Raw genomic sequence first — 13,543 nt, 5'->3', positions numbered from 1 at the left:
CACACACACACACACATACACACACAAATAAGGCGGCGAGCTAGCAGAAACGTTAGCACGCCGGGCGAAATGCTTAACGGTATTTCGTCTGCCGCTACGTTCTGAGTTCAAATTCCGCCGAGGTCGACTTTGCCTTTCATCCTTTCGGGGTCGATTAAATAAGTATCAGTTACGCACTGGGGTCGATAGAATCGACTTAATCCGTCTGTCTGTCCTTGTCTGTCGACTCTGTGTGTAGCCCCTTGTGGGTAGTAAAGAAATAACACACACACACACACACACACACAAATACACACACATACATAGATACACAAATACACACAACATTGAATATTAACGAGAATTTTTTCTTTGTATTGCATTGATGGGCGAAAGCTTTTTCTACTTACTTCTGGATCTACTAGATGCTGACTGTAAATAATAACGTAAGCTAGTGTTAAAAATTCCGTTGAAAGAAATAACGTTCGGTTCGAAGCCAGACTTCACAAGACCGTCTTTCAAGCTGTTTCCCAACACATCCGAATTAGCGTCACTGACGTCATATATAAGTGAAATATTTTTCCAATGGTAATAGTGGAAGACACTGGAGAGCACTCGGCGGATTCTACACTGGCAAAACGACATCCGGGTCATCGTTGTATAAATGGTTTTGTTTTTGAACTTTCCGTTATCACCAAGACCTGAAAACAAAAGTAATAATAATCATTTCAATTTTTGGCCTAAAGCTAGCAATATCAGGAGATGGAGAAAATCGATTACATTGACGCCAGTACTCAACTGGTACTTATTTTATCGACCCCAAAAGGATGAAAGGCAAAGTCGACCTCGACGGAATTTGAACTCGGAATGTAGCGGCAAGCGAAATACTGCTAAGCATTTCGCTCGACGTGCTAACGATTCTGCCATATCGCGGCCTTAATAATAATAATGATAATAATAATAATAATAATAATAATAATAATAATAATAATAATAATAATAATAATAATAATAATAATAATAGTGAGGAGGAGGAGGAGGAGGAGGAGAAGAAGAAGAAGAAGAAGAAGAAGAACAACAACAACAACAACAACAGCAACAACAACAACAAGATCATAAAGGAGCTAGAACCAACGGGGAGCTACAAATACCTAGGGGTATTTGAAGGCAATGGAATCAAACATTCGATGATTAGGGAAAAGATCAGAAAGGAATGTTATCGCAGAGTAAGGGCAATACCCAAGAGAGAGCTGAACGCAAGAAACAAGATCGAAGCGATCAATACTTTAGCGATACCGGTCGTGATTTAAGGTTTCAATATCATTAACTGGTCAATTACTGATATCTTGGCAGAAAAATACGAAAATTGTTGACAATGCATAGAATGCACCACCCTAAGGCAGATATAGAACGACTTTACCTGCCAAGAAAAGAAGGTGGCTGTGGACTTTTACAACTGGAATTAACAATGACTATCACAATTGGCCTAAACACCTACCTGAAAAACTTTGATGATTAGATGTTAAAACTTGTCTTAAAGCATGAAAACAAGAAAACATCATACTCAGTAATAAAACAGGCAAAGAAATATCTAAGTGAATTCCAAATACAACAATCCTAGAATTAGACCTGCTGGAATCCAACACAGCAAAAGTTAAGCGTCTGAAAACTCGTGCTAAAGCTGCTGCTTTAGATGTTCTTACTGATAAATGGCAAGAAAACCTTCTCAATGGCAAATACCCATAGAGAACTAAAAATGTCGATGTTGACAAAACCCTTACCCATCAATGGTTAGTATCTTCTGGCTTAAAATCAGAGGCAGACGGGTTTATCATAGCAGCCCAAGATCAATGCCTACCTACAAGAAGCTTGCAGGCCAACATCTTAAAGAACGATAGTAGCCCAATATGTCGTGTATGTAAACAACAAAATGAAACCATCAATCATGATGTCTCCATGTGCAGTCTTCTTGCGCCTACAAAGTATCTCAACGGGCATAATAGAGCAACACAGTATATTCACTGGGTAATTTGCAAAGACTTGGACCTTCCTCATTATAAAAACTATTGGGAATACTCCTTTAGAACTTCACCGTTCAAACAGACAGGAAGATAGATGCAAATGGGCCAGATATTATATTGAAAGACTTCAGACAAAAATCATGCCTCCTCATCGATATGACTGTCCTAATCGATATAAATGTATCTGTCAAGACCTACCAAAAACTGAACAAATATAAAGATCTTGAAATAGAAATTGGCAAAATATGGAGCCTCAAGACTAAAACAATATCTGTTGTCATAGGTACCCTAAGAATGATAGCAATAGGGGGTGATTGCTACCTAGCTCAGATACCAGGAAATCCAAAAATTGAAGAAATTCTAAAAATAGTGTTCATGAGAACTGCTCATATCCTATGTAAAATATTGTTTATGTAATCCCAAAAATATTTTAATCCGTAAACAATGTCAAAATACTTTCAGATGTACATAACAGCATATACCTTTTACTGTCATCTTAATATCAGACAATCATCTTATAATCAAATTACTTTTGAAACAAACTTCCAGTTTACTTTATGTTTTGACAGACATTCTCTAGAACAATACTCTGTGTAAAACCAAATATATGGCACCTTAGTCATAATACTAACTTGAACTTCTAACTTGTCTCATGAAGTCTCTGGGTGAGACTTGGAGTCAACTTGTATAAATACAAAGAAAAGCCAAACATATAATAATAATAATAATAATAATAATAATAATAATAATAATAATAATAATAATAATAATAATAATGCCCTGATGCAGTACCAGGCATTGGCTCTCATGGCTTCTGATCTTAACTGATTGGAAGTGTTATCATGTACATTGTTTTGTCTTGGTATAAAAGATGGGCTATAGCAAATATTCTGCTCAATACCAAAGATTTACTTGTTAGTTATTTGACTTTAACTAGTTGAGCATGTTCCTTAGTGGCTGACGATATGTGCATCTCTGATCACGAGCAGAAGTAGTGGGAGAGCATCATAGCCATGTGTTGAAAGGAATTCTTTGGGGTTTGGATAATTCACCTTTTGAAACATAGGTGTTACGTTCAACATCCTTAAACAACCCTTATTCAGAGACCTTTTGAGCAGGATAGTCTACTCGACCTGACTAACGGCTTAGTCAAAGACATAGAGAAGCCACTTGCTCTCTTTTTATTTGCTGGATCTGGGAAAAGGAACAGTACCACGACTTTTGCAACCCTCCAGGAACGGTGAGACAGAGGCCGTTAATGCTTTGCTTAAACTGTTACAAGTTAACACCTGCAACTAGGACATGAGAAGGAATGTGATTTTAGAGGAAGGAATGGGAATAATAGTAGCGTGGGTTTGGAAGTGGAAACAATAAGGCTGACTAGAGGTGGAAAGACAAGAGAGATGGGAGCGCTTAAATGGAAGAGGCACAAGACAGAGCCATCAAAGCATTGGTAGAATAGAAAGAATACAGAGAATAATAGATAGAGAGAGGAGACAGCACACCTACAGGCTAGAGTTGCAGCGTGACTGTGACTGATAACAGGGTTTGAATCAATATGATGGTAATTAGCTTTGTAACTTAATTTGGTCGTTGGGTCAACACTCAGCTTCCATTCTTCATGTAGTAATTCAATGGTGTGCTCTCGTATTGTCTCCCACCAAGTACTTATATTTGAACTTAATATTGCTCGATCACAAAACCCTCATTACTACCTGATGTACCAACGAGGGATCCTCTACGTAGTCGCTCGACCTGTTAGAAATTGCAAACAAATTCTCCCTAATCACAACTCCACTGTCTTAAAAAAAGAAGTAGGACATAACGTAGTGCTAGAGATACATAAAAATGGGATGGCCACGATTGGAGTACCTTTGATCATAGATGTACTCAATCGAGGCTAACTAGGATTTAACAATAGCATATCATCCTATGGAGCTTTCATTGAACTAACTTTGAAACGGGTGTTAAATGTTATGTATCTTTGTTATGAACATATCGCAACGCTGGCCTCAATGAAAATACTTACCATTTGCAATCTATGTTTTAATAGATAACGAACAAGCAATAAATCGGGTTAAATCACCATTATATGCAGCAGAAGCATTGTGAATGTATCGAGTGCTTATTGAAAATTTTCAAGTGCGCTTTCGGAAAATAAATGTACATTGCCGAGTTATGTAGTAAACAAGTGTGTCCAATTGTGAGAGTAGGGTTCTAGCAAACAGAATCCACGAAGCTGTTACTAATCTCGAAGGAAAGATGTTTACATCCATCTTATGTCACTAATACTCCAAATTATCCTCTCAAAAATATATATCGTTTATCTTCTATGTTCTACAGGAAAAAACAATGAATGAGGCAGGCCAGTATATCCTACCGAGAGATACAATGACGTCCTCGCAAGCTAACTCCGGACGCACCACTAATAAAAAGAAATAAAATAGCAACTTACCTGTAATTAATGGAATATCCCAATACGATGCCATGAGGCTGGTCGGTTCGACAGCATATGTGCAAGCAGGACCAATGAATGCTACGATTTTATCATGGTAGAACAACTCGGCTGCCATGCCTAGATAATGAAATTTAAAAAGGAAAATTATATATTAAATAGCTGTTTTCATGACACGTACAGATACGTGTGTATTTTCACACATATAAATACATATACACTCAAATATATATTCACAAATACATACACACTGAAAACCCCAACACATATATATTAACTCATAAAATCGAATACAAACACACGGACGCATTACACATCAAGATAACATCTATACTGAAAATAGTAGCAAATTCTCCCTCTAATTACATTTCATTATCTCGAAAGAGAGAACATATAGGATAACGGATTTCTGGACACACTTAAAAAATATTGAATGATCCTAGTTGAACTGTCCTGAGGACTGACCTGGTGTTAAACAACAACAACAGTGGGTTTTCGTTGAAACAATGACATAGAAGCACTTGATATGGGCTTGTGGTGGATGGATGGATACTGACTAAAAGGGTTTACGAGACTCTATGAAGATATAGGGATACAACTAAATTAGTGCATATCAAAGAGGGAATACTATTGTGACTAGACTAACAAAAGATACTGAAGGACAAATTGAAAGGAAATAATGTCTCAGAATGCCAACCAATTATATGTGTACCAATTATGTGAAAACTCCTAACAGGGATAATTGTAGAAGAGATATATTAACAGCCATTTGAGAAACATCTAATTCCTGATGAACAGAAAACCTTTTGTATAAAAAACAGAGGAACAAAAAAGCAATTAATGCTCAACAAAATAGTTTTGAGAATTTGCAGACGATTTTAAAATGCATGGATTGCGTGGAATGATTATAGAAAAGTATACGATTTAATCTCACAGTCGTGGATCAAGCGATGCCTATAATTCTTTGAGGTGTCAGAAAACATTGAGTACGTACTAGTTAGAATATGCAATACGAGACTAGGGAATAGAGTTGACATCAGGAGAGGAAAGATTAAAAATTGTATAGATCAGAAAAAGATTCTTTCATGGAGACAGCATTTCTTCCGTCTAGTAAAGATGGGATCAGTAACAAAGGAATCGGTAATCGCACTGATCCCTTTTTCGATTATACTAAATAAAGCTTAAGAAGGGTACTCGTTGAGAGAGAATAGGGGAACTACTTTCTGTTTATGATTTAAAGCTCTGTAGCAAAGGCAGGAGTCAAATGGATTCCTTGATACAAAATGTAAGAATATTTAGTAAGAATATTGGGATGACTTTTGGAATCGAAAAATGTGTAATGATAAAGATGAAGCGAGGAATAAAAAGTGCTGGAAGAAATTTACCTAATGTTGAGTATATTAAACTATTAGACGCGGAAGAAACATATAAATATCTGGTGAGCTAGTAGAAACGTTAGAATGCCGGGCAAAATGCTTAGCATTATTCTGGCTGCATTTATTAAGACGGTGAGATGGCAGAATCATTAGCACGCCGGGCGAAATGCTTAGCGGTACTTCGTCTACCGCTACGTTCTGAGTTCAAATTCCGCCGAGGTCGACTTTGCCTTTCATCCTTTCGGGGTCGATTAAATAAGTACCAGTTACGCACTGGGGTCGATGTCATCGACTTAATCCCTTTGTCTGTCCTTGTTTGTCCCCTCTATGTCTAGCCCCTAATGGTCAATAAAGAAATAAGAAACATAAATATCTGGGAATTTTAGAAAGCGACAAAATCAAAAGAAATAAAAATGAAGGAAACCCTCAGTTGTTGTTGTTGTTTGTGATGGTGGTGGTGGTGCTGCTGTTGCTGCTGTCACGGCTTTTTTTGGGGGGGGGTTTCACTTTTGTTTTCGTCGTCATTGTTGTTGCTGACGTTGCAATTTATTGCAGCAACGGTGGAGCGGAAGATGGCGACGAAAGTAGAGGTGTTACTATCACTGTCCATTTTTGCGTTTTTTGTTGCCATTGCTGCTGTTAATTTGTTGCCGCCATCGCCGCTACGTGTTACAGTGATGGCGGAGGTGCTGCTGTTGCTGCTGTTTTGGTTTGTGGCCATTAAGACGGAGAAGGCGGCATCAAGACTGCCACTCCAAATGCCATACTTTGATATTTTTTCTAAGATGGGTAAATTACAGAAAAAATAATAATAATTCCGTCCCAAAACTGAAACGGAAGGGCCAAAACTAAACGGAATTGGCCAGTTCTTTGGGATCCTGGTGAGTTTAACAACAAAATAGAATGGAACTTTTAGCAGTAGACGTTTTAAAATATAGCTGATATGTATCAAAATTTAAGAACGATCCGAAAGGGGCTTCTTACCAATACAAAATCAAAATAATAATAATAACAATAATTAGGAGGAGGAGGAGCAGGAGGGGAGGAGAAGAAGAAGAAGAAGAAGAAGAAGAAGAAGAAGAAGAAGAAGAACAACAACAACAACAACAACAACAACAACAACAATAACAGCAGTACTTTATTAGCTACAGTTTTGCCAAAAAGAGCGAGAGCGTTACGATACGATACAATGCAGGCGTACCATTTAAAAAAAAGATGCGTGTAAGCATGAGAAATAATACAAAAAGAAAAAACAAAAGAGTACAAAGAAAAATTCTCCCAAAAGAGATCTCCGCTGGATATACGTGAAAGCACCATGAAAAAACCACGGTCACCCTGACCACAAAGACAAGTGCGTTTCTCCCCAGCTATTCTCCTCCAATCTATAGACATATGCTCTGAGCAGTCCGTTCACTTGGATCGTGCTTGTCACTCTCATCGACCTTTCAACATAATAATATGATGGGGAGGTGATGGATGCTTTTGTTTCTTGTTGACAATTCAATAACATTAGAGTAATCATTATTGTGTTGTGTGTGTTTTGTGTGCTTCAGTTTTTACATTTTACACGTTAATTTGTATAACATCAATAAAAGTCACGTCTGCCATTATTATTTTTACTGACAATATAAATCATTGTTGAGCCGCTGCTTGTTCTTGATTTCTTTGTACTGTGATAGTCTTCAATGTGTTGCATCTGTTTTTTGTTTTGTTTTGTTTTGCTTTGTTTTCCTTTTCTTCCTAACAAATATTGGGAAAAGACAACAAATATTATGAAAAAAATTATGAACCTATAAAATTACGATAAAAAATCATTGACAATGACATGAAACGGGGAAAAGAAAATAAGAGGAAGGAAAAATAATAATAATAATATGAATAATCCTCTCCGCTGTGGGCACAAGAGCCGAAATAAGAATCAAGTGTGTGTGTGTGTGTGTGTGTGTAAAAGTCGGGATGCGTAGAATTCATTTACTCAACTGAAAAATGCATTAAATACTACAAAACGTACACGTGGAACAGACACAGAAGGACCGTAATTCTTCATCAGTTATCGACCGAAAACTTCTAATACCTAGTTTCGTGCCTTTAATGATAATACTGGGAATTTCGTATATCGGCGACACCCACAAGATTTGCGTAGAATTAGGGCTTGAGCAAACAAGGCAATACAGGGTGGACGTACGAAAGTAAGCAAATGTAGTTTGAAACGATAGACGAAGACAATAACTAAAGCCTTTCGGTCAAACACGAGAATGATGGGTAACGCCTGGAAGAAATCCTCAAATGGATATAAAATAATGGAATTTATAAGAGAAGAGAGAAAGTTGACCGGCATGCTAGGTGTCCGGTGACGAAAGGGCAGAGATGAGAAAACTAGTCACGGGTCATGTGTGGGCAGTAGATAGAAGGAAAGGAGGATGAGAGAGAGAGAGAGAGAGCAAACAGAGGGAAGGGAGATAGTCTACAATTAAGTGTGAGAAGACGAGAAAGCGGGAAAGAGGAAGTAAGAATGCTAGAAAAGGCATATTAGGATGAAAGAGAAAGAGGATCGCAAAAAATATATATAAAAACTTACTCTTTCTTTCTTTCTCTCTCGTCCTAATATTCCTTTTCTAGCATCCCTACTTCATCTCTCCCTTTCTTTTGTCTTCTCACAATTGTAGACTTTTTCCTTCATTCCCCTGTTCTATCTCTCTCTCTCTCTCTCTCTCTCTCTCTCTCTCTCTCTCTCTCTCTCTCTCTCTCTCTCTCTCTCTCTCTCTCTCTCTCTCTCGCTCTCATCCTCCTTTCCTTCTATCTACTGCCCACACGTGACCCGTGACTAATATTCTCATTTCTGCCTTTTCGCCACCGGACACCTAGCGTGCCGGTCATCTTTTTCTCTTCTTTTACTAATTCTGGGTTTTTTTTATATCCATTTGAGGATTTCGTTCCAGGCGTTCGAAACGCGGAGTAGATGGAACAGGGACAACTGAAGAAGGGAAATATTCTTTATGTTGCATGTCTCGTTTCTCTGGTTTTTTCGTTGTTCGAAAAAAACTTCGTTTTCTGTTTTCGTCTTTATGTTTTCGTTTCTCATTGTGTTTAACGTTTTTTTGTGATATCCTGTACCCATATATACATGTATGTATACATAGAGATGTAGGTATGTACATATATGCATGGATATATGCATATATTTATATATTATTTAAATTATATTGTAACTCGCAGAGTAAACTCCACCAACCCATTCCTATTTAGCTGAAATAGAGGCTCGTTTGTTGAATCCTAACTGAAGTAAATACTTAATGTAAACAAAAAATTATTATACCTGAAGGTAACCGAAGTAATGCTGATTGGAAGTTAATCTGCTTTATCTACTAATCTTTAGGGAAATTATTGTTAACGTGGTTTATACAGATGGCATTAAAAAGCTAACTATAATTTTAAAAATAAGTGTTATGAATAAATAACGATATTAATCAATGTGACCAATACTATTTCCATGTTTCCGTCGAGTACGGGAGATAACTCCAGAACATTTTGGTAGTATTCTGACTTTTTTGGCGAATCATATCTTTTATCGTACATGCCGAGATAGCGATAAAAAAATTGTCAGGTATATGTACAAGATTTTACATTTTTTGGAGGTTTGCGAAATTAGATTTGTTTAGCAATTAAATCATTCTGATACACCACACCATTTGCAAGAAAAATTATAGGGAAGCTACTTTTCAATATAATGTGGGGATAGTTAGGTTCTTCTATTAAGACCTGGTAACATCAGAGCATCAATCTAACTTTTCTTCTACTTCTAGTTCTCAAGTTCTACAGCGCTTATGCTCATTATGCCGTTTAATTTATACGGTTCTATCTATAGCTCAGTTAACAACTCGATCTGTTGTTCAATATACGGTTAAATTTACGTTTAATTTATTATTTAATCTAGGTCCAATTCACTCCTCGATCTAATATGCATTCTTCTACTTACTCTGCATCTAAACTTGCCAGTCGATCGATCTACCGTTTGGTTTATCTTTTAATTTACTGAGCCTGAGAAGCGTATAATATTTACAGATCTCATTTCATTTCCTTTGGAAACCTCAAGTTTTGTATACCTCTGAAGAAAGCTACAGGAAGTTACTCTAATGTATCCTCTCTAGAGATATAATGCTATCATATAAAGCAAAGGATGTCCGGAACTAGGTATTTCTCCTCATATCGAATTATAGCAGTTTTATTTCACTTTTCAATCAACAGGATTGACCGTAGACAAACTATAAAAAAAAACTAAAAGTAATTAGTAAAAATAAGCTAGTGAAGAATCCTAATGACTAAAACAGTGGCGAGATAAAACGGAATAAAAACAATACTAATGTCTGTTGTCACTTCGAAGTTTAAACGTTCTCTCCCAAGCATTCAATCGTGGTACTCCGTCGGTTACGGCGACGAGGGTTCCAGTTGATCCGATCAACGGAACAGCCTGCTCGTGAAATTAACGTGCAAGTGTCTGAGCACTCCACAGACAGTTGTTCCTTTAACGTAGTTCTTGGGAAGATTCAGCGTGACACAGTGTGTGACAAGGCTGACCCTTTGAAATACAGAAAGAAAGAGTGAGAGAAAGAGTACAGCAGGATTAGCCACCACCCTCTGCCGGAGCCTCGTGAAGCTTTAGGTGCTTTCACTCAACAAACATTCGCAACGCCCGGTCTCGGAATCGAAACTGCGATCCCACGACTGCGATTCCGCTGCCCTAACCACTGGGCCATTGCACCTCCATAATCATTCAGTATAGCAAAAATGGATATGTAACTTAATCCCAGCTGTAATACATAACTAATTGTTTCTACAATGTGTTATATCGACTTCTACTCAACACCACGAGGATATAGGACACGATAATAGAGGGGGGAAATGGACGTTAGTTTCTGACACTATTTATGAGCGGAGAAGGCTGTCATTGAAATACATTAAGTACAATGTCAACTCATAAGAAACTCATTTCCATTAATCAAAATATCCATTCTATTTGCATATTGTAATACATAACTGCCTGAACACAGGAAGTAACAATGAGAGGTGATCATGGGCCAAATAAATCCCATAGAAACCAGCATAGCTGCTATTCTTCATGTCGAGTGATGGGCGAATGATCGCAGATTCGAGTCCAGCTATCAGTGATGTGCTGACTTCCTTGAGAAAGACCCTTTACCTCCCATTTTTCAGTTCATCGAACTGTGTGTGTGTTTTTGGAATTGCGTGCACTGGTTTTTGGAATTGCTACATTTTTCTACTGTTATTCAATACACCGTATAATGGTTTCAAATTCTGGCACAAGGCCAGCAATTCTACTTGAAGTTGCGATGTATTTTTGTATGATGATGACAAAAATTACACTCATTTTCCTAAAAATTAGTAATAAAGAAGTTACAAGTTATGTCATGTTAGCCACTCGAAAACCTCCAGATATATCGTGTCTGTTGGCCTCCATTGAAAATCGGCACACACGAAATCTTTAAGTGGTCTCTCGACCTGCCAGAAATAGCAGCCAAATCTTCCCTAAACTACACCACAACATTTAAAAAGGCAAAAAAAGATGAAACATTGTGCCACAACACGTTTATTCCCTCGCTTGGGTCAGAACCAGGCGCTTTCCACTTGTGACGTGTTAATAACATTTAAATTAAAGTCAAATCAGTATTGGTTTATTTACGTCCTTGTAACTTAGCTGTTTGACATTCGAGACCTATAGAATAAGTGCTAGACTTTAAAAAAATGATAATAAGTACTGCAGTTCAAATTACACCTCCGATATCTGGTTTTCTTGTGACAGGAAATGAAGCCTTCAGGATACGACAAATGAGAGTAGGCCTTCAATTTCAGACAGTTAGACACATCGATTGGAACAACGTTTCGGTCACATCAATATGCAGGTTGGTCCTAATAAATCTGAGCTATGGGCAAAGCAATCTAGCTATGGTCACCCCACCTTTTCAGATATAGTTTCTCTTTTGTTTTTGTTTTTTTGTTTTTTGTTTTTTTGGTGGGGTTGTATAATACAGTACGATATGATTTGAAATAGATTTGGCAGCTATTTCCAGTACGTTAATCGACCGCATTGAGACTCCTTTTTTGACTCGAGATCCCTCATTAGTTCATAGACTGGGGAGTAAATGGAAATAGTAAAAACGCAAGATATGAGAGTCTGTTTAAAATATTTATTTTGTTTCATCTGCCAGTTTGACTTTATTAAAACACAATACAAGCGTAAGAAACTACAAAGGGAAAACTAGGAAAAATAACACATTAGGTTGAAATGTCGTTTTGAACGAAGGACCTGGCAGTATGACCACATTTAATGAAAATTATTTTGTGATCACTATCATCATCATCTTCATTTTCATTTACATCATCACCATTGATCGACTACAGCTTCCTCTTGAGTTGGACACGATAACGAACTCGTCTTATTCCCTCGTCAGGGAATTAAATTTATCAACAGTTACACCACTACTGTCCTCCAACAGGGTTTTCGCCGTGGTTCCGGAAGAACGCTACAGTTCACCTTCCCATGGGTCAGTTTCAAAAGGATTGTTTTTTTGGCAGATAATTCTGAGAGTCTCGGAAAGTTTATAGTAAGTTACATCCATCTTCTGTTTGTGGGTTAAAAATGGTGATCACCATAAAGATGTTCATTGGTCACCTTCTGTATCCAGCTGATTAATGAACCATGTGGTGTATTGGCGTATAGTACCCATCAACGTTGGACTTAATGAGGGTCCAACTTTCACACCTGCAAAGGAAGATAACAAAAGGACGTCATTGGTAAGGTCTTTATCAACCAGTGCCATCGATTCAAACCACTTGAAATATTTGGTGTAAAGGTGAAGGCTAACTCCTCGCGATTTCCAGCAGTTTGCCGAAGAGCGTAGCTCAAAAACCATGGTAAAAATGAAGGATACCAACATGTCACTTTGTAAGGCTTCATTTCGCAGCTCAACCATTTCAATTTCCTTGTACGGTGAGATCACTCATGTTACAAGGCCTGACACGCATGCCTTGAAGATCTTGCTCACACTTCCACGATGAATTAAATCAACGTTTTCTTGAAATTGATAAATGTAAGAGAACAGGCAGAAGTTGTCCTTCTTATCTCTTGTATCATTCTAGGAAAAGCCAAGATCAGCACATCTGCTGTCTAGTTCTCACAGAAAGCATTTTAGTTATATTTCAGTTAGGGATCAAAAGCTACTTTTCTCTGGTTGAGGATATCCGAATATAGATCTTTACTGATTGCCAGGTCAGAGTGGTGCTATGGTGGTTGGTCTTTACAAGTGAACTAAAGTTTCTAAAGGAAACAATGCTTTGTTTTGTTGTCCGTTATCAATGATATGTTCCAGATGTTTAATAAGATGTCATCCAGGTCACTATTTCTGAACCCCGAAGATGGGATCCCATCTGGTCCAGCATTCTTTTTCTGAAAGATCTCTCGAACTTCTTCAACTCAACCATGGGGACCTAGCCTTTTGATATAATTATTATAAGCTGATGCGTGGGTGAAGGAGGCGTTCAGTGTCACAAACAAGAGAAACAGAAATCAGTATGGAAAAATAAAGCATACATATACTTTTTATGTTTATTTTGCTCTAAAGCTACACAAGTAAGTCGAGTGTGTTGCACTTACTAAAAGTGTGAAGGTGCAACGCGCAAAACTCTCAGTTCTAGAG

The 13,543-nt window shown here is 37.6% G+C and overlaps 1 protein-coding gene across 1 annotated transcript in view; it reads right to left on the bottom strand.

The window, feature by feature from the left end:
• Positions 1 to 13,543, bottom strand: part of LOC128248355 (atrial natriuretic peptide receptor 3-like) — a 35,533-nt gene that overhangs the window by 10,976 nt on the left and 11,014 nt on the right. Inside the window, exons 2-3 of the mRNA XM_052969444.1 lie at positions 4,456 to 4,575; positions 390 to 680 (exon numbers count right to left, since the gene is read on the bottom strand). Of these exons, the coding sequence (XP_052825404.1) occupies positions 390 to 680; positions 4,456 to 4,575 (411 nt within the window). The remainder of the gene's footprint in view (positions 1 to 389; positions 681 to 4,455; positions 4,576 to 13,543) is intronic.

Source organism: Octopus bimaculoides, chromosome 7 (assembly GCF_001194135.2).
Source record: "Octopus bimaculoides isolate UCB-OBI-ISO-001 chromosome 7, ASM119413v2, whole genome shotgun sequence".
NCBI lineage: Eukaryota > Metazoa > Mollusca > Cephalopoda > Octopoda > Octopodidae > Octopus > Octopus bimaculoides.
The sequence above is the reverse complement of the archived record's forward strand: the minus strand, read 5'-3'. Positions and strand labels throughout refer to the sequence as shown.